The 22953-nt window shown below is 42.1% G+C and overlaps 1 protein-coding gene across 2 annotated transcripts in view; it reads right to left on the minus strand.

Annotated features, from left to right (window-relative positions):
• The window catches only part of ANK3 (ankyrin 3), a 712348-nt gene that overhangs the window by 586702 nt on the left and 102693 nt on the right, over positions 1-22953 (minus strand). For both annotated transcript variants that reach the window (XM_089314884.1, XM_089314922.1), the window contains exon 2: positions 7986-8024. In XM_089314884.1, the coding sequence (XP_089171010.1) occupies positions 7986-8024 (39 nt within the window). The remainder of the gene's footprint in view (positions 1-7985; positions 8025-22953) is intronic.

Genomic DNA, 22953 nt, shown 5'->3' on the forward strand with positions numbered 1-22953 from the left:
CACAGGAGGGAGAAACCTGCCCTATACAATAGCAGCCAGCAGCGCACCCCCTGGAAGTGGCCAGGAAGGTCAGCCCTTCAAACGCCACACCTAGAAAACCTTGAACAATATTCCGGTCTCCCTTACCCAGATGTAGCAGCAGGCAGTGTGGCCTTAGAACAAGCATGGGGTGCGGAGTCAGTGAGATCTGAATTCAAATCAAGCTCTGCTATTTGCCAACTACTTTGAGCCTCCATTCCCTTCCATAAATTGAGAGCCATCAAGCCAGTTTCAGCGTCAGTGGAGACTCAGATGAGTTAATATCACCCAGCATGTAATGGCCACTCAAGAAATGTCAGTTCCTTTACTTGTACTGCACCATTTGAAGTAATTACCTACAGTCAGGCTATAGGCTCAAAAGACAAAGCACAACCAACCATATCAGGAAGTCTTCTCCTTCCCAAATGTAAGAAAGCATACACAGATGTCCTATTTCCCTTATGATCCTAGAATCATTGCTTGTTCCAGGAACCTCTTGAGTTAGGAGTTACAGCTTCAGCAGTGAGTGACATGCATTATACTCTGTCATGGAAAAGAAGCACATCACTGTAGCTTGGCATAAACAGCATGGATCACATAGGAGGTCTGCCCTCCGGGATGAATTAGCAGAGTAACTCCTACCGAAGGCTCAGCAGCAATCTGGGGTTCCAGAGACTTTCTAGTTCTCTAGCATCCTCATGATATATTTTACACACACACACACACGTGGGTGTACATACATACGTATCACATATATCTATACCACATACATGTAGTAACATATGGGTAGACAGATAGATACATGTGTATCATTAAAGACCAAAATGAGATTAACATCCTCAAACCCTGTTCATTTATTTTGGACCCAATTTTTAAAATATCACATGTGGATAAAGACGTGTGTGATCTGTGAGCCAGGCAGGAAGGCAGAGGATGAAATTTTGACCACTTCAAAATTGAAATGTAAAGCCTCTTTTTGTGATCCATCACCACGTTCCTGTCTAACGTTTCATTACCAGCCTCATGGCTCAGAGTCGAGGTCTCTACACAACAGTGCTATGGCTGCAGTCTGGCTACCCTGCCTAGAGGGAGCAGGTGTTGGCAGTGCCCAAGGCAGGATCACACTTCATCACCAGATGAGCACTGTAGAGCAAGAATGTACCTTAGAATTCCAGAGTAGCAGCTCGAGTTCTAGGGATTCAGTTATGAAGTGTTCTAAAGGATAAATCCATGACAAAGTACATCAGATAGGGGACTTCTTTGTGAGTTAAGAAACAGAGATCATATTAAAGACTGTAAGTAGCTTGGAATCAGAGATTAGCTTTAGTGGATACCTGACCGCATCGTGATCAATACTTGCATCCAATTGAATATGAATCGCATCTATACTAGACAAATCTATCACCTTAGAAATCATAGCACCCAACCCAGCCACAGCTGGCATTTTCAGCTCTAATTACCATCTTCTGTGGTTTATTCTCACCCCTTTTCCCCAAGGATTCATGTGTTAGGGGCTTGGCAATGTGAAACGTGATAGAACTGTCAAGACATGCAGACTAGGGGTCGGCGCTGTGGCATAGCGGGTAAAGCAGCCGCCTGCAGTGCTGGCATTCCCTACGGGCACCAGTTCAAGTCCGGCTGCTTCTCGTCCAAACCCAGCTCTCTGCTATGGCTTGGGAAAGGAGCAGAGGATGGCCCAAGTGCTTGGGCCCCTGTGCCCACATGGGAGACCCAGAAGAAGCTCCTGGTTCCTGGCTTCAAACAGCACAGATCCAGCCATTATGGCCATTTGGAGAGTAAACCAGTGAATGGAAGATCTCTTTATTTCTGCCTCTGCCTGTAACTCTGCCTTTCAAATAAATAAATAAATCTTTTTAAAAAAGAGAGAGAGATGCAGACTAGTAGACTGGCAGGAGGTTCTTTGGCCATGGTGGTGGTGTCCTTGGAAGACAGTGTGTGGACCTAGTCTTTCTCTGACTTCCTGTCTAGCAATGTGATTGTGCCCTCCCACTCCTGCTCCCACCATGATGTGATGCCAACCACCGTATGGCACTCATCAGAGACAACGTCAATGGGGCCACCCAATCGTGGATTTTCTGTCTGGAAATTGTGAACTACAATAAATTTATCAAGTAGTCTGCCTCTGGCATTTTGCTATAATAATGCAACACAGATAATATACCACAACAAACATGTTCCCAAATTGTGCTCTTAGTCAATAAAAATGTACATGCATGCAAACAATTCTATAGTTAACAGTTCCACCAAAGCTGGAAAACAATTATTTGCATATTAATTTCTTTTTTTTTTTTTTTTTTTATTTATTTATTTTTTTGACAGGCAGAGTAGACAGTGAGAGAGAGAGGAGAGAGAGAAAAAGGTCTTCCTTTGCTGTTGGTTCACCCTCCAATGGCCGCCGTGGCCGGCGCTCTGCGCCTATCTGAAGCCAGGAGCCAGGTGCTTCTCCTGGTCTCCCATGGGGTGCAGGACCCAAGCACTTGGGCCATCCTCCACTGCACTCCCGGGCCACAGCAGAGGGCTGGCCTGGAAGAGGGGCAACCAGGACAGAATCCGGCGCCCAGACCGGGACTAGAACCCGGTGTGCCGGCGCCGCTAGGCGGAGGATTAGCCTGTTGAGCCACAGCGCCAGCTTGCATATTAATTTCTTTAAGATTTATTTTTAAAGGCAGGATGACAGAGAGGGAGAGGGAGAAGGGGAGAGAAAAGGGAAAAAGAGGAAGAGGGAGAGGGAGAGGAGGGGAGAGAGAGAGATCTTTCACTTGTTGATTCACTCCCCAAATGGCTGCAACAGCCAGGTGTGGGCCAAGCTGAAGCCAGGAGCCAGGAACTCCAACCAGGTCTCCCTGTGGGTGGCAGGGACTCAAGTTCTTGGGCCATCTTCTGCTGCCTCCCAGGTGCATTAGTAGGAAGCGTTTCAGGAAGGGCAAAGTAACCAGGATTCAAATCAGGCACTTTAATATGGGATGCAGGTGTCTCAAGCAGTGGCTTAACCAGCTAAGCCACAACACCAGCCCCTACTCAATATTTTAACTGAACTTTGAAGGTGAACAAAAATATAAAGAGAATTGAAAGGCAAAGAGGCAATTAAAAAAGATTTACAACCAAATGAAAGCTAGAAGGTTAATATTATTAATATATTAAAAATTCATATAAACCAACAAGAAAAATAGTAAACTCCAATAAAATAATGCCCAAAGACACACAAAGACAATTTACAAGAGAAGTTAAACATTTATTAAACATGAAGAATGTTCTCCCCATTAGTGATCAAGAAAAGCAAGGATGAGCCTTTTCTCAAAATCATTCTTTTGATGGGGCTGGTGCTGTGACATAGCAGGTGAAGCCGCCGCCCGCAGTGCCAGCATCCCATATGGGCACTGGTTCGAGTCCTGGCTGCTCCACTTCCGATCTAGCTCTATGCTGTGGCCTGGGAAAACAGTAGAAGATGGCCCAAGTCCTTGGGCCTCTGCGCCCACATGGAAGACCCAGAAGAAGCTCCTGGCTTCTGGCTTCTGTCTAGCTCAGCCTTGGCTGTTGCAGCCAATTGGGGAGCGAACCATCGGATAGAAGACCTCTCTCTCTCTCTCTGCCTCTCCTTCTCTCCCTACCTCTGACTTTCAAATAAATAAATAAATTATTTTAAAAAATGATTCTTTTGAGTAGTTTTTCATGGTTGATCTCTAAATATTAAACTTTTTAAAAGTAAAACTTTGCCAATTTCCAGAATTCTGAATTTAATGAATCATTGTCATATTTCTAAAAGGGCAAATATTCCCAGGGTAAATATGATATCCTCACCACAGCTTTGAGCAAAGCATAGTAAACCTGCAGGGGAAAAAATAAAATCAATTATTCCTCCACCTTCAAGGAGACAGAAATCAGACAGCATCAAATGTCTGGGAGAAAAATACTGTGACGTCAGACTTCATTTCTGAAATCTTTAACAACTTTGAGATGGTTCTGGAAAACAGAGCAGCAACTGACAAATTAGATTCTTCCGTGGGGCAGCGGGATCCTTGATGCTATCACTATGTAACACTAAGAGAAGAACTGTCTGTGATTGTGGATCTTTTAGTGGACTGCGCCAGAATTCTAAGCCGAGTCCTTGGCTGCTGGCACTTACTTGTGTGAGGTAGGTAGATATTACTAACCTAAGGACTTGTCATTTCTAAGACAATATCTATATGAGTAAGTAGTATTCTTTTATGACTATTCTGATTAAATTGTATTAATTTTTAATCTTCCATGGACACCTATCTCATTGCTAACACATCTGTGAAAGGACCTACAACAACACTTAATCTACAGTAGAATCAATGCCAATATGTCTTCCTTGAATGTCACAAAAAGGTGTCTAGGGACTGATAGCCCATCATGAAAGTGGGAGTCTTCTCTTCCTTCTGATCACATACCTTCCAGAAGGACCTGCTCAAATGAGCAGAGGAAAGAAACGCCTGGGCCATCGGGTCAACTCTCAGAAGTGGCCACAGCTTTCTCACTTCAGAACCTAACACTGAGTTAATCTCTCGCACATAAAGACCCTCAGGGCTGCTCTGTGCTGGCACTGTGCTGGCATGGATTTGTTCTGAACACAGAATGAAATTTTTGCCAACAACCAGAAGCACCCACGCAGCTTTAGTCAGCCTCATTGTAACCCATAACCTTCAACTGGGTCTAAGTCCAAATTTTGACAGTTCTCAGAGCTGTGTCATCAGGATGCAGACTGTGCCCGAGACAATGCAGCCCTGCTTCTGCTTACTCATATGCTTCGGTTCAAAGACAAAGGAATTCTACCAGAGAGGCTCACGCTTCCCTTCCTGCTTTCTATTAAGTAAGTCGAACGTTCTGACAGCACACCTGTCTGGGGATGTCAAGTCCCATTTACAGACATCTAAATCAAAGCCTTGCCTAGGCAAGCCTTTGGCATACAAGATTTGGAAAGTGACCTCGGTTTCTTAAATGTTGCCATTTGATTCCGATTCTGCAGGAACACATCATCAAAGCAGTGGAGGAGGAAGGGATAACAAGGCAAGGATCAGAGACCACACATAATAGACATTCCCTTTTATTTTTATTGATTCTTTTCTTCTCTCATCACACTGAGAACTCATCCAAACAAGCCCTGCCATCGGTACACCGTGAACTCCTTTCTCCTCGTTCTTGCAACCCAGGAGGACTTTAATATTTCAGCTGGGCAAGGAGATTCAATAACAGAGATTCTGAAGAAGGATACTGTGTTATTAAATGTCTGCCGCTACCGACGTCATCTTGCTGGCAAGGGAGCTGGGACCATTACGTGACGAGGGGGAGGAGCTGACGTGGGAACCAAGCATGAATTCTCTTCTCCAGAGCTCAGAGTTCTCACCTCTGCTCTGTATGTTCTTGGAAACGACATCCAGGAAGAAGGAAGTCTTACTGAGCTGTCAGCTCAGTCAGGGTTCCAAAGCAGGCAGGCAGTTGAGTTTACACCCACACAGGCAGAGGCAGAAGACGTGCTCCCAAAACACAATGCGGAAGAAACCCGTCAGGGACGCCATAAAAGCGATCAACTCCCAGTCTCTTTTGCCCCATATTTAGTCACTCACCTAACGAATGTCTGATGGTGTGAGCCTCTAAAGAATCCATCTCCGAATTGTTAATGGGTACAGAGAGCAGCTGAATAGGAAGAGTACCTTCTAATGTTCTGTAGCACAGTAGGATAACTATGGCTGACAACAGTTAGTTACTTTAAAATAGCTAATAGAGAAGATTTTTAATGTTCCCAACACAAAGAAGGAACAAATGTCTGAGGTGATATGAAGACATTCATTGAAATTCCACATGGTATATGTATGCATCAATTCAATATGTAGTTGATATGTCAATTAAAAATAAATGATACGGGGCCGGAGCTGTGGTACAGAGGGTAAAGCTGCCCCCTGTGGTGCTGGCATCCCCTATTGGCACCAGTGTGTGTCCCATCTGTCCCTGCAAATAGCCTGGGAAAGGCAGTGGAAGATGGCCCAAGAGCTTGGGGCCCTGCAACACACGTAAGAGAGCAGATGAAGCTCTCTGTCTCCTGGTTTGGGCCCAGCTCAGCCTCGGCCATTGTGGCCACTTGGGGGGTTAAGCAGCAGAATGGAGGATATACCCCCTATAACTCTTTCAAATAAATAAATAAATAAAATCTTAAAATATAAAAATGTGTAAGAAACAAAGGAAGGAGGATAAGGAAGGGAAGGGAAAAATCATCTAAAAAAAAAAAAGGATGTATTTAAACCACAAATAAAAAACTGTTAAAGAAGGTAATATAACCTCATTCATTTGAGAAGCTGTTGAGATGGCTGAAAGCCAGGTAAATGAGGTTGGACTGTACACATATATGAGTGTAGAATAGAACAAGACGGTCCTAAAATCATACATGGGGTATTTTTCAGTATCATAGAAGGTTCACAATAAACTAAAATATCCCAATCTTCAGATATGACAATCTACACTTTGTTCTTCATCGGAGTACTGGTAAAACTCAAGTTCCAGGGTCAGCACTGTGGTTCAGCGGGTTAAAGCAACCACCTGCGGCTCAGGCACCCCATATGGGTGTGGGTTCAAGTCCTAGCTGCTCCACTTCTGATCCAGCTCGCTGCTAATGTGCCTAGGAAGGCAGTAGAAGATGGCCCAAGTCCTTGGGCCCTATACCCATGTGGGACACCTGAAAGAAGTTCCTGGCTCCTGGCTTCAGTCTGGCCCAGCCCCAGCTGTTGTGGCCATTTAGGAAGTGAACCAGCAGATGGAAGACTTGTCTCTCTCTGTCTCTCATTCCCTTTCTCTGTAATTTTGGTTTTAAATAAATAAATAAATGACAAAAAGTTGACCAATACCGTAGGGAGCACATTTCTAATGTGACATTGGAAAATGATGGATGAAAACTGGAAAAATGATTGTTGTTAATGTTGACCGTGGGTTTTAGTCAAAAGGTTCTGGATACAGTCAGATCATTTTTCTAAAAATTATGTCATTCCCTTGGAATATTTTCTTCCTAAAGTCAATGCTTTTCCTGCATTATTTGATGTTTGAAGCTGGGGAGAAACAGTAGTCAAAGCTTCCTAAATTGAGATGTTTTGAAATTCTAAGTATACTTGTTAAATTGTCATTGTATAAGTGGCAGCTTTTGGAATTACTTGACTTAGAACTTTGGAAATGGAAAGATTAGCATGACCTATTTTATAGCTGCTTTGTTAGGTTCCTTACGTTTTATTAACTGCCTTCTCCTAGTTTCCATTTCATTATTTTTTTCTAGTTTTGGTGACTTAGTGGTTTTGTCACTAACTCATGGTCTTGTTTTTACATGGTAATTGCATGTACTCAGGAGCTACCTAACAGGGGCTTTAAATGAATTTGCGTGTAAGCAAAGGTTGGCTGCAGATCGCCCTGAGCAGAGTACTGCTCAAGTGTGGCAGGAACATCAGGTTATCACAGCTCAAAATCTTTCCCCATTAAATTCATTGCACTAACTTGCCTTGTTCTAATCCCAGATCTAGAAGCAAACATCTGATCCTAAATGGACTCCGCTGCATTATGGAGACCTTTCAAACAGGAGAGAACATACTAATAAGTTGTCAAACATTTGGTTTTCATAGCTTTACCAGTGGGAAATGGATGCTGTTTAAGTCTCCTGGAGACAGGGTTATTCTGTTCAGGACACAAAATCAAGCTTCAAAGGACCAGGCATGCAACACTGCAAGCAACCCCATGGTACCATCTACTGAGCATGTGTCCAGCCCAGCAGGTGGTCCCACATGGCAAAACTATAAATGCTTCCAAATTATTCTCCAAGTAATAACAATAATGATAATAAACTGGTTAAAAGTACAATCTATAAATAACAAGTCCATGTTTATAATAATAAGGAAGAAAACTAGTAAATCAAAAATAACATATTTGTTGAGTTTAATGTTAACTTGCATTACCTTTCTAGAACTTTGGGAATAATGGGATCCAAAGTCACCCTAAAAAAAAAAAAAGAAACAAACATTTAGCAAACATGAAAGAACTTTATATATTTAGCATTATGGCAGTTTACAAAAACTCACATTACTATTAATGGACTTTAAATCATAGGCAGTGCCTTTAAGGGGAACACAAAGTAAAACAGAGGACAGATGATGGATTATAGTAAAAGAAGATGTCTATAGTAAATGCATAGATAACTACAGAATTTTTTTAAAAAATGCATATCAAATCCATAGCATCAGTAGTCTAAGTAGAGTTGTTTTTTTAAATGAAGTTGTGCCAATGGGGCAGGCATTATTAAGTAGTGGGTTAAGCCACCACTTGGGACTTCTGCATCCCATATCAGAGTGCAGGTTTATGTCCTGGCTGCTCTGCTTCCAATCCAGCTTCCTGATAATGCACAGGGAAACAGCAGATGATAGGTAACGCTTCAGTCCACGCCACGCACACGAGCACCATGGCTGGAGTTCTGGAGCCCTGGCTGTGGCCTGGCGTAGCCCTGGCTGTTACATTGAGGGAGGAACTACATTTCTCTGTCTCTCTTGTGTGCATGCTCTGCCTTTCAAATAGATGAAAATAAATAAAAATAAACATTTAAAAAATAAAGACTGTCATAAAAATTTTAAAATACATTCCAAAAGAACGAAGTCAGGCCAAATATACAAAATAATATGATCCTGAATTTGAAATGAATATGCTCATGAGTTTAAAATGTTGTAAAAAGATAATGAGAAACGACTTCCCTCTGTGTGAAAATTCTGGCACAGGAAAACATTTCCTCATACCATTTTCTTTCACAGCTATTACGAGAAATCCATTTTCTCTCAAACTTCATTACCGTAAATATTGTTTATTAAGGACCAGAACCACAAAGCACGTAAAAGCCAAAATCTGATTCTACAAGATAAGACATGGCTCCTATAATATCATTACAAATTCAAAATAGAAAACTAGGGACCCACTCCAAGTACAGGCATTTAACAATGTATTAAGGCTTTCTTTTTTGACAAAATGCTAATTGATGCCATGAGGAAAAGAATGCGTTTAGCTCATTTCCTATTAAGACAAAGTAATTCATGCAAGATGTAAATTATTCCAACCAATATTGAAGTTTAATGTAGAATATAAAGAAAGGAGGGCTGGCATGGTGTAATGGGTAAAGCCACCTTCCATGGTGCTAGTATCCCATATAGGTCCTGATCTGTGTCCTGGCTTCTCCACTTCAATTGCAGCTCCCTGCTAATCACCTGGGAAAACAAAGACTGCCCAAGTGCATGGGCCCCTGCCACCCATGTGTGAGACCTAGTTGAAGTTCCTATCTCCTGGCTTTGGCCTGGTTCAGCCCTGACCATCGCAGTCACTTGGGGAATGAGCCAGCTGATACAATCAATCAATCTCTCTCTCTCTCTCTCTCTCTCTCTCTCTCTCTCTATCCCCCCTCCCCGTAACCCTTTCAAATAAATTAAAAAAAATTTTTTTTAAAAAAAGGAACATTCTACTTTGTAGTTAGCACTCACTATGTTTAAACATAGTACATTCGACTCTATCAAAAGCTATACAAATTAACAGTACAAAGATTGCTTCATCTTGAGGCCAGCAATGTGGGGTAGAGGGCAATGTTGCCACCTGCAAATGGGCATCCGATACAGGTGCAAGTTCATGTCCTATCTGCCCTACTTCCAATTCAGCTCCCTGCTAATGGCCTGCAAAAAGCATCAGAAGATGGCCCAAGTACTTCAGTCCTACCATGCACATGGGAGATCCAGATGAAGCTCCTGGCTCCTGTTTTGGCCTGGCTCAGCACTAGCTAATCCGGCCAACTGGGGAGTAAACCAGCAGATGGAAATTCTTTCCCTCTCTGCTTCTCGATCTCTGTAACTCTAACTTTCAAGTAAATAAATAAATGTTTCAAAAAACTGCTTCATAAAGTCAGATTGTAAAAAATCCACTATCAAACCATAAAGAATGAAATCTGAAATTTCAAGTTTCTATTTGAGATTCTAATAAAAGGAAGTTAATATTTCTAAAACTCTAACTTTATTTTGGTATCTCACCTATGTTTTCTCATTTAATCATCATAATAAAAAGTAACATGCATCCATTATAGAAAATGTACAAAACACAGAAAATAAAAACCAATCTTAATCCCAAAATTTAGAGAAAAGGATATTTTGTGGTTTTCTCTTTCAACATACACAGTCACATGTAGAGTGTTTAAACTAGATTGGGATTATACCCTATGTGTGTTGAATCTTGCCTTTTCCCCTTAACATAGAATCATCTTTCCATGTAAGGGCTTTGAAAACATGTTATATCCTAATCTTCATATTGACATGGCACAATTTGTTCAAATATTTCCCGATATTTATGATTCACGTTGTCTTTTGGATTGTTGGTCTAGTGCATCTTACATTGCAATAATATCCTTGTATAAAACCTTTGACTTTCTATATCTGCTCTTTTCCTTAAGTGAGATTCATCAAAGTAGATTTTTGATGAAAACTCACAAATTTTCTCATGGTACTTGCTGGTTATTTGCCCACCAAACGGTAAAATCCATAGACTGTCCATCCAGACACTCAGCATTGTAGACAGGACTTACTTCTCTACACATTCACAACTGTATCTTAGCATCTTCATAAAATACTCCTCATTCCAAGGTAAAAAGTGATATTTGGGGTCTATTCTATCTATTTTTGACTTGTTATTATAGCTAAATAATTTTAAGCATTGATGGTAATTCTCCTGTCTATAACCTTTGACCATTTTACTTAGAAGATATGTGGTTTTCTTATCGATTTAAAAGAACTCTTCATATAATAAGGATGTTAATTATTTGTGTATCTTAATTGTACAAACATTTTCATTTGCTTCACCAATCTTTATTTGCATTTAGGTTAGGTTTTTAATGACACAATGCACAGAAGTTTAAATTTTATGTAATCAAACATATTTCTTTTATAGACTCTGCTATGGCTTCTATACTTAGAAAATTTTTCCTCAGTCCAATATCAATTAAACAGTTCATATTTTATTTGTCCCCCAATTTCCACTGCCACCTTTTGTTTCAAACCCACATGAAATTCAGTGCAGATGTGTCATGAGAATACTTAACGTCATGATTGAGCCCACACACACACACACCTTTCTCAGCACTACCAGTGAAATCACCCATTCTTTCTTGGTTCATTCATCCATAATTTCCCTCGATGTATGCCTGAGCTCTAAAGCCAATTCTGAAACCTGGGCAAGTTTGTCTTAACAGTGCCAGTCTTACAGACTTGAAAGCATTAAACCAGATTTCATACAAAAAGAACTTAAACGCAATGCCTCACACAGCATACATGCTCAGCAAGCTACCAACTGGACATTGATTCAAGGCTTTCTCTCTTCCTCTGTCAGTTCTGTTCACACTGTAAACTTTATAGAACATTCAATATGTTGTAGGAGAGATTCTTCAACTTCTTTTTCAAAGTGCTCCTGGCTACTCCTACTTATTTGTTCTTAGGTCCAGCATACTTTGCATTACAGTCATGTGGCTCTTTCCCCACAATTATCTCTGTCACATTTTTTTTTTTTTTGCCATGCCTTATTACATAGGCCAGAACTTCCAAAAAGTATATAAAAGTAATGGTAAACCCAGATATCCTGTCTTTTAACTGATTAGGATATCTTTGCTTTTGAACTTATCAGTATATCAAAAGCTTATGTTCCTGCAAGCTTAAAGCAGGTAGTCTTTATACTACTGCAGAAGCAGCCTTCTATTCTTAGTAGAGTTTTTTTTAGATTAAGCATTTTTTATCTCCATCTGTTAGAGATAACTTATTTTTAAACGTGAGTTGCCCAAAGTTATATAATTCTGACAGCATGGGGCCTGAATGTACATACTCCAGTGATTCAAAGCCTTTCTCTTTTCCTCTGCAACCCTGCTGCTACCCTGTAACATAGTCAGTCTCCAATCCAGCAATACGCGTTGTCCCAACAAAGTCAAATACAGTTGTTGTTTAGATGTTACAAACACCTTCTCAGGATAGGCATGGTGGTAAGACAGGTTAAACAATGCCCACAGCCCATCTCAGAGTGCCAATTAGAGTCCTGGCTACTCCACTTCTAATCCAACTTCCTGCTAATGCATCCTGGGAGGCAGCAGATAATGGCTCAAGTGTTTGGGACCCTGCCACCCACATGGAGGCTCAGATGGAATTCCAGGCTTCTGGCTTTGGCCTAGCCCAGCCCTAGGTGTTGCTGGCATTTAGGGAATGAACTAGCAGATAAAAGATCTCCCTGTCCCAGCCCCTAACTCTGCCTTTCAAGCAGATGAAAATAAACACTTGGAAAGAAATCCTCTCATGAAAGTAAAGCAATATGGGGCTGGCGCTGTGGTGCAGCAAGTTAACGCCCTGGCCTGAAGCACCAGCATCCCATTTGGGTGCCAGTTCGAGACCCAGCTACTCCACTTGTGATCCAGCTCTCTGCTACGGCCTGGGAAAGCAGTAGAAGATGGCCCAAGTCCTTGGGCCCCTGCACCCATGTGGGAGACCAGGAAGAAGCTCCTGGCTCCTGGCTTCAGATGGGCGCAGCTCCAGGCATTGCAGCTAATTGGGGAGTGAACCATCGGATAGAGGACCTCTCTCTCTTTGCCTCTCTTTCTCTCTCTGTGTAACTCTGACTTTCAAATAAATAAATAAATCTTAAAAAATAAAAAGAAAATAAAGTAATAAAAGATGGCACATTTCTCAGCTCACATACAAAAAATGTAGTCATATTATTACATGTAGGAATATTTCAATATTCATCAGTATTTCCAAGGGAAAGTAAATTCAGTAGGCGATAACAGACATGGCCTGGGGCTTCTCCCTCCAATTCCCTGGGCAGACAGAACAAAGAACTTCTATAGATTGACAAAAACATGAAAGCAGAAAAGGGTAGAACTTTGAAGCAAAATATAAACTCTTGGCAGAAGAGCACTGGGGGTTATAGGAGAGAAGATGGAGATGGTGGCAAAACTAGAGGGAAGGCGAGAACACGGGTGGGGGCTGAGGGTGCACCTCTGGTCTTTCTCCTCTCCCACAGACACATGAGGACACCCTGCCAGAGCAAACGCCGACGTGAATCTGACCCATCTGTTTTCCCCTTGATGGCCACCTGCCATGCTCTGATCTAAACTTTTGCCCTCCCAGAAGCCCACTTCACATGTAAAAGCAAGTCTTGCTTCCATGTGCCTGATCCTAAGAAATACGTGTCTTTATCTGTGCTGCTCTAGGAGAGCTCAACCTTAGTAACTGCTGAAAAATCGGCAGGAAATAAAAAGTGCAAATAAGAATAACAGTTCCCATTTTAAGAAGTTTCACAAATGAAGCTGACGCTGGTGTCTGTATTTCCTGGAGGGTAATTATCCAGGCCGTCCTCTGTGCCTAGGGCAGTCTTGCCCTTTCCTGGGAGAGCTCTTTCACCTTCCCTGCTTCCTCCCTTCTCCCTGACAGAAGCCACCTTTACCGCCCTTCCTACACCTCTCTGAGCTCCAAAACTCACTGACCCTACACTCTTCTTTCCTCATGTCCATCCCCTAAGGAAGAGGTCTTAGAGGTTTGCTAAGACCTCATCTGGATGACAGAGGCTTGGCAAAATTCACTTCACAGCAAGCCCACTTCCTTCACCTTGTCCCAACCCAAGTTCCTTTGTGCCTGTTCTCTTTCTCCCACACACAGGTCAAAATCACATGCTGTGTGAGATGAAGTGATGTATTTAAATAGAATCAGGGGCAGGCGTTTGGCCTTTAGCAGGGAAGATGCAGGTTAAGATGTCCAAATCCCGTATCAGAGTACCCAGGTGTGATACTAGGTTCCAGCTCCCAAGCCCAGCGTCCTGCCAGTGCAGACTCTGGGAGGCAGCAGTGATCCCCCGAGTGACTGGGCTCTTAGCACCCACATGGGCGACCTGGGTTGAGTTCCAGCTCTAGCATCCAGCCAATGGCCACTGCAGGCACTTGGGGGCGAACGAGCAGATGGGAATACTCACTTGCCCACCCTCTCTGCCTCTCAAATGAATAGTTTTTTCCAAATTTTTTCATAGAAGTAGAATAAATTATATAGGATTAAGTTAAGCATGATAAATTCAGTATGAGAGAATGTCAGTAGCAAATCTCCTTCTGTTTGTCTCTTCTCATCAACCAGGTCATGAATCTGTGGCTCCATGGCTCCATGAAGAAAAATAACTGCTTGGTTCCTCCCTCACCTTAATATTATAAAACTGGGAAGTACAATCACATGCCCAGGGAGTGCACATTTGACCGATCTGACCTAAGGAAAATCTTGCAGAACAACAGAGTAGCCTCTAATATTTTCATTTTACAAAAGAAGAAACAAATGGGTGAGAACCAAGTGAATTGCCTAGAGTTACATGCTGAGCAATGGCAACAACGGAACTTGAACCCAGGACTTCTATGTCAAATCCAAAGTACTCCTGTTTCCTGAGAAGGACCCAGGAGTCTGTAGAACCATTGGTTACTAAGCGTTTACAATTCCTCATGGAGCCAAAGAAGCAATCGCAATTCATCTCTCAGCAGTTGGTTTCAATTAAGACCATTCTGAAGTCCCCAACAAGCACTTCCAAATTTCCTGACACAGTTCCTGTTTTCCTTGACTGAATAATCTCTTATGGTAACAAGTAGGGAAATAGAGGATAAATCATGTCTGAGTATATAACACAAGAATAGAAGTTATATTAATATAAATACTAAAGAAAAGAAAGATTGAACATCATCTGCTATAACTGTGTACAATTGTATGGCTTCTTTGTATCTTTCACATAATGACCATTTCCAAGGAAACCCTCAATTTTTGACTTTTCCATGATTGACCTCCTTCTTATCTACATATTATCCAGATAGTCATTGTCTATAATAATAATTAATAATTAATCTGTTCCTGATTCACAATGCATCTTCATTAAAGGTATTTGTTTGAAAATCAAGGTTAGTCCTGTTGGTACCATCCATATAAAAGAGTAAAAGGTTTAATGCTTCTATGTGCCAGGTACTGTCTTAAAGGCTACACAAATATCCCATTCAATCTCCACATAGCAATTCTAAGAGGCAGGTACTTTTATTATCCTTATTTTAAATATAAGAAAACTGAGTCAGAGAGGTAGTAAGCAGCTTTCCCAAAGTTACACAGTAAATAAGTTACACAGGATGAATCTGTAGGTGATTTCACAGTACACAGAACTTCAATAACTTGTAGTTTGCAAAGCTTTCATTTGATGCCAAGGATTAGAATATTTTTATCTGCTGACCTCTAAAATCAAGTATGACATCTTGAAAACAACTCTGTTAAGAGACAGTTACTTGTGTTGTTGCTTTTTCTTCTTTGCAGTGCCAGTTTTGTATTTAGCAATAATACTAATTACCAAAACCACTTATTAAAGTGGTGATTTTCTTTAATGATTAACAAGAAAGAAAACTGATACTTTCTTCAATAAACAACAAATAAAACAATAATTAGCCATTTGAAACTATTGGAAATTTAATAAATGCCAGCACAAACCGTATTTAATTCTTTAAGCACTATGAGGTAAGAATTGCATTATTATTTCCCTTTTACAGATGAAGAATCTGATACTTAAAGATATTAAATTGCCAAAGGCAATTGGCAAAGGTAACATTCAAATCCAAGTCTGGCTTCAGAGTCCTTCTCTTGGCCATTCTGTTGACCTGCCTTCAATCTCCTCTATTGAAACAACACTTACTAAATTAAAAGAAATTCTAATCCAAGCAAATATTTCTCCACTGCAAGGATGTAAAGGCAATGCAATGTGGTATCTTCACTTATACCCACAAATCCACCCATCAATATATTCCAGAGAAGTGCTGCTGGAATGGAATACTCTTAAAAATATCGTTGAGAGGCTGGTGTGGAGGTGCAACAGATTAAGTTGCTGCCTGCAAAGTCAACATCCCATATGGGTGCCAGTTCTAGTCCCAGCTGCTCCACTTCCAATCCAGCTCCCTGCTAACGTGCTTGGGAAAGGAGCAGAGAATGGCCCGAGTGCTTGGGCCCCAGCACCCTTGTGGGAGACACAGATGAAGCACCTGGCTCCTGGTTTAACCTGGCTTAGCTCCAGCCATTGCAGCCATTTCGGGAGTGAACTAGCAATATGGAAGATCTTTCTCTCTCTCTTCTCTCTCTCTCTCTCTCTCTCTCTGTATGTCTTTCAAATAAACAAAATAAACCTTTAAAAAAAAAAAAACAAGAACATATTTGGGTAAGAGGCATGCTAAAACAACAAGGCATTGCAGAGTTAAATATTATCTCCTTTCTTTTTTTCATAATTAAAATTCTAGATCGTCTTGCCCTGGGTTTGACATTTTATTTTCATTTCCTTCAAGAAATAAGCTCAAAAAGTACAGATCTCCAAATCTATAATCTCAAAGTTGCTTGAAAAGATAAACAGAGATGCTTAGCATTCATCACAATCCTGCATTAGAGAGCAGCACAGTTCATCACTGACAAACCAGCATTCCAGACCCTGCTGCAGTCACATGGTCTGCTGGAGATTTGAGAAGCAGGATGTCTATCAGCTTGCTGAGAAAAGTCGTAATTCACTTACTGAACTCAGACTGCCTAATGCAGTTACAATAAACTACTAGAAAATTCCAAGCAACCCAATTATGTTTAGCAACTTTCATTTAGCAAAAAATATTTCTAGTATAATCTGTTCTTATTTTATTCAAGATAATATCAAGTCATATACATTGAGGCTCTGAAAAAAAACAAAGTACGGGCCAGCCCTGTGGCGTAACGGGTAAAGCCACTGCCTGAAATGCTGGCATCCCATATGGGCACCAGTTCCAGTCCCGGCTGCTCCACTTCCGATCCAGCTCTCTGCTATGGCCTGGGAAAGAGTAGAAGATGGCCCAAGTACTTGGGCCCCTGCACCTGCATGGGAGACCCAGAGGAAACTCCTGGCTCCTGGCTTCAGATCGGCACAGCTCCCGCCGTTGTGGCCAACTGGGGAGTGAACCAGCAGATGGAGGACCTCTCTCTCTCTGCCTCTCTTTCTCTCTCTGTGTAACTGACTTTCAAATAAATAAATAAATCTTTTAAAAAATACATCATGCTTACTGAGCAACAAAACTGAAGAGGAGAAAAGAAGAAAATGATATTGGAAAAATAATACTAAAGTAATTTAAAAAAAAAAAAAAACAAAGTACTACTACCTAGGCACCAGTAACAGGTTTGATCCATTTAACAAACCACTAATACGGTAGCAAGTTAAAGTGTGAATTTTAACATAGACAACAGCTATGTTTGATCATTAGCTGGACAAAGTCAACTGCCACAAAATGGCACCAATAGCATACTCAATTAGCAGTAATGTATCACGCAGTGGTATAGGCACAAGTTCTAGAATAGGTAAACCTGAGACATCGCCTCAGTGATGGTTATGCTGCTACCCAGAGGGTTGCTAGATGAAATGAGGTGAGAAATGTAGAATGCTTAGCACAAGTGCTCAGTGAACAGTAGCTGCTGCAGGTGTTATCAACTTAGCTCTCCCGTTTCACAAACATACTTAGGGAAATCAGTAAGTTGAAGGTTAACAAAAAAATATATGCCTGAGGCTTCTAAAATCAGTTCCAAAGGAGAAACTGAGGACATGAGTTATTTCTGTTCACCACTGTATCTCCTATCCCTGACAGAGTATCTGAAAAAATACATGCTGGCTCATTATGGGTATGAATACATTAGAAGAATTATCTTAGAGTAATGCATACTGGAATGCTGGCAAGGAAGGGAGGTGGGAGGAAGGGACTGAACATGAGAAAGAGGAAAAGACAGAGAACTAAAGTAAGTCTTATCAGATGATTTTTCACATTAGGATCAATAGGACCCAGTCAGAGCTTTAGGTAAGATTCCCCAAAATTACTGATCTGTATTTACTGCCAAATGCTGCAGACTGACCAAAAACCACAATGCAGGCCTTTAACTGCTCATGTGAACTCAGCTGTTTAGAGTACTGCAAAATTCTCAAAAGAACCTCCACCCACCCCCTGCAGCCCACCATGCACCACTGAGGGCCTAATACCTATACTATTCCTTTGGTGCATATGTACAACAGAGAAGCCACCACCTTAAGGACACTGTACTTCTGACATGAAACACTTGTTGTATCTTTCCCTGAAGAGGGAGGGATTAAAGTGTTCATATATTCTGTCCCTTCCATATTCCAAGCATCATCTTGACCTTTACAGGGAAAATGAAGAGGGCAAAACTACAATGCTTACTCGTAAGAAGTTTACTGTCTAATGAAGAGAGTAAGACAGGTACCAAAATAACCTCAGGGATGCCTAAGACCTGGGATGCCCACATCCCCTATTGGAGTGCCTGATTCCAGTGTGGTTCTGGAGTGAAGTCCTGGAGCCTTCACTTCCGACTCACTTCTGCTAATGTGTACCCTGGGAGGCAGCAGCAATGGCTCAAGTAGTTGGGTTCCTGCCAGCCACAGGGGAGACTGGAAGGAGTTTAAGGCTCCTGGCTTCACCTGGCCCAGACCTGGTCACTGCGGGCATTTTAGAAGTGAACCAGCAGGTGAAAGAGCTCTCCCTGTCCATCTCCCTCTGTCTCTCTCCACCTTTCAAATAAAATGCAAGGCAGATTGCAGTAAGTACTGACACAGACATGTACAAAGACAGATGTCCAAAGAGGATTCAAATACATTTATTTTAAACATTTAAGGTTTTATGATAGTGGGTTAGGTTTTAAATTGGCAACAGTATTGCAAGTTGAATAGACATCAAAGGTAAAGACCAACCGGGTAGAAAAACATAATGTACTGGTATATGGGGGAGGATGGGGAAGAGAGAGCGAGAGAAAGAGAGAAGGGAGAGGGAGGGGTGGGAGGGAGAGAGCAATGGAGAGAGATGGAAAATGAGAATATTTAGAATGTAAACCATGTGGAAAATCTAGAACATAGGAACTAAATATTTTAAGAAGATATCAGGGGCTGGTGCTGTGGCCTAGCGGGTAAAGCAGCTGCCTGCAGCGCCGGAATCCCATATGGGCGCCAGTTCTAATAATCCTGGCTGCTCCTCTTCCAATCCAGCTCTCTGCTAGGAAAAGCAGTGAACAGCCCAAATCCTTAGGCCCCTACACCCACATGGGAGACCTGGATGAAGCTCCTAGCTCCTGGCTTCAGCCTGGTCCAGCACTGGCCATTGTGGCCATCTGGGGAATGAACCAGTAGATGGAAGACCTCTTTGTCTCTCTCTGCCTCTCCCTCCCTATAATTCTGACTTTCAAATAAATAAATCTTACAAAAAAAGAAAAAAAGAGAGAGAGAGAGTCACAGCCTTGGCCTTTAGCTCCTGGGAGGTGATTGCCAAATCCCTGGAATATCCCATGTGATAAGAGGGTCTATGTTTGCTTTGGGACTTGGGCCACACCTCACAGATAATGCTAAGAATGAGCCTTTTGCATGGGAAGCCATGACACGGTAGCAAAGAACAATCTAAATGAAAGATCCTGGTGAACAAGACCCCAGCAGAAGGAACAGGCCATCAAGGAGAGAGGCGCCTTTCTCTGAAGGGAGGAAGGAACCTCCACTGTGATATGGCCTTGACTAAACAAGTTCAGAGTCAGTGAACTCAAGGGGCTTCCATAGCCTAGACAGCTCATAGCAAGAGTCTCGGGTGATTGCTGATGTCATAAATAAGAGTGCCAATTGTTAAATCAACAACAGGAGTCACTGGGTACATGCTCCCCACGTAGGGTTTCTGTCCTTAATGTTTTCTACTATGAAACTTAAAAACAACACTACTAGTCGAACAATACTCTATACCTTGTGCGGTTGTGTGAGTTCAGCCTGTTGAAATCCTTTCTTAGTATATACTAAGTTGATCTTCTGTATATGAAGGTGATTGAAAATGAAACTCAATGAAGGGCGGGATGGGAGAGGGAGTGGGAGAGGTGAAGGCCGCAGGAGGGAGGGAGGTTGGGGGGGGAGCCACAACAATACAAAAGTTGCACTTTGTAAATTCACATTTATTAAATAAAAAAAGAAGAAGAAGCCTTATGATAGGTACCTGTGGCCATGTGCTGTCAGCTTGATCTATGGAGGGAATGCAGGTGAAGGTTAACCATGCAAGTTGTCAACATTATTTGTGGGATCAACCAAGCCTGTGTGACCAAACATCACAAAAAATTCTGGACACCAACCCTAGTTCAGTCCCTGGCTGGCTGGCAATACTGTGTGTGTGTGTGTGTGTGTGTGCACTCTTTGGAAAAGTGGTGTTATCCCCATAACTCCACTGGGAGACGACAATGGGGGCTCAAAACTTGGAACTTCCTTGGACCCTGGCCTATGTTCCTCTTCCCTTGTCTGACTGCAGGCTATACCCTATTGCTACAACAAACCATAACTGAGTTTAACAGCTCTCAGAGTTCTGGGAGTCTTTCTAGCCAATTATAAACCTAAGAGTGACCTTGGGAATTCATGAACTTGTAGCTATACTAGAAACAAAGGTGTTCTTGGGGATTCCCAAACTGACAATGCATAGGAAACCCTCCACATCGATATGTGAAAAAGTCATGATAGCTTAAAACACAGTAGTGGAACTGAAGAGGTATGAATGGTAGAATGCTAATCAACATAAATAAGCAAATAAAAATGCAAAGACAACTAACCAGATCTAAGGAACTAAAAGGAGTTAATCTGGGGAAAAATCAATTAAACTATGAAAAAAAGAAAATCAGACAGATTGCCTAGTTTGGGGAGGAAAACGAAGTGAACTGGGGAAAGTGAAGAATGCAAATGACTTTAGTCCCATCTCTTCCTGGAAAAACAGGTCAGCACCACCACGGAGATTCCTTCCCCTCTTGGAATATCTTCTGATGGAGAGAACAGAGCATCAGTGATGCTGTCTCCACTGTGATCCTGGCCTTTAGGGAGTGGCAGGTCCCACTCCCTGCCTCTTGGTAGCATAAGCCACTATACAAGACAGTCCAGGCTACTATGCTGAGAGAGAGACCACAAAGGGGAACACTGGGAGTGAGGAGGCCACCTTGGGCATGCAGAACAGTGCAGCCTTTCGACAGCTGCAAGCACACAAAGGAACCCCAGGCAAGACTTCACAGAGCCAGCTGTGAGAGAGAAGAATGCACCACTGGTTAAGCTGCTATGGTCTCGGTGGGTTTGCTATGTAGCAATAGATATCCAAATCATAAGAAAGTAAATACAGGGCCGGTGCTGTGGCATAGCAGGTAAAGCCACTGCCTACAGTGCCGGCATCCCATATGGGCACTGGTTCTAGTCCCAGCTGCTCCACTTCTGATCCAGCTCTCTGCTATAGCCTAGGAAAGCAGTGGAAGATATCCCAAGTGCTTGGGTCCTTGCACCCACATGGGAGACCTGGAGGAGGCTCCTGGCTCCTGGCTTCAGAACAGCGCAGCTCGAGCTGTTGCGGTCATTTGGGGAGTGAACCAGTAGATGGAAGATCTCTCCCTCTCTCTGCCTCTGCCTCTCTGTAACTCTGCCTTTCAAATAAATAAATCGATCTTCAAAAATTAAAAAGAAAAAGAAAGTAAATATAATTCAATTCAAGTTACTTCCCTGAGCTAATTTCTTTATTTAAAAAAAAAAAAGACATTTATTTAAAAGGCAGAGTTACAAAGAGAGAAAGATTTCTTCCATCCACTGGTTCACTCCCCAGATGACGGCAATGGCTAGCACTGGGAAAAGCCAAAGCTAGGATCCAGGAGCTTCTTCCAGGTCTCCCAAGGGTCCAGGGGTTCAAGGTCATCTTCCATTGCTTTCCCAGGAGCATTAGCAGGGAGTTGAACTGGCGTGGTGTAGCACACACACAAAACAGCACTCATATGGGATGCCACCCTTGCAGGCGGCCAGCCCCTAACTTTATTTAGAAAAGATGTGATTATCCAAGATAATGGAGATCAAGAGTAAAAATAATAATTAATTAAGGGGCTGGCACTGTGGCGTAGTGGGTAATGCCGCCGCCTGCAGCACCGGCATCCCATATGGGCGCCGGTTCAAGTCCCAGCTGTTCCACTTCTAATCCAGCTCTTTGCTATGGCCTGGGAAGGCAGTGGAAGATGATCCAAGTGCTTGGGCCCCTGCACCCAAGTGGAAGACCTGGAGGAGGCTCCTGGCTCCTGGCTTTGGATCAGCACAGCTCCAGCCATTGCAGCTGTCTGGGGAGTGAACCAGCGGATGGAAGACCTCTCTCTCTCTCTCTCTCTCTCTTTCTGCCTCTCCTTCTCTCTCTGTGTAACTCTGACTCTCAAATAAATAATCTTTTTTAAAAATAATTAAAACCCACAAATGACCCAAAGAACTTGAGGACATCCTGCTTTGTGACTATAGATGATTAAGATCAATCTATGTCTGAAAAGACTTAACATACATGTTAGGACCATTAAGGACAATGTACTCAGTCAGGTCTCTGACTATACCAGGCTCATCTTCCCCTTACTTCCTGTCTCCATTTTTTCCCATTTATTTTACTTGCCATCATACTAGAAAGGAACACAATTCATCTTCTTAGCTTTTGTTCTTTTTTAATTTATATACTTTTGCTATATTAAAAGATTTTCAAAACACTTTTAAGTCTTCAAAGATTTTAAGACTTTCAAAAGAATTTATGGTTCTTATAAAATGGTGACAAAATGTGACTTTTTTCCTTAAAAAAAGAGATGAAGTATTAGTTAAGATAACATCTGGGAAATAAGCACCTTTTTTTAAAGATTTTATTTTATTTATTTGAAAGAGTTACAGAGAGAGGTAGAAACAGAGATAGAGGTTTTCCATCCACTGGTTCACTCCCCAGATGGGTGCAATGGCCGGGGCTGCACCAATCTGAAGCCAGGAGCTTCCTCCGGGTCTCCCACATGGGTACAGGAGCCCAAGCCCTTG

Source organism: Oryctolagus cuniculus, chromosome 15 (genome assembly GCF_051225735.1).
Source record: "Oryctolagus cuniculus isolate XC-2025 breed Fujian yellow rabbit chromosome 15, ASM5122573v1, whole genome shotgun sequence".
In the NCBI taxonomy this organism is placed as follows: Eukaryota; Metazoa; Chordata; class Mammalia; order Lagomorpha; family Leporidae; genus Oryctolagus; species Oryctolagus cuniculus.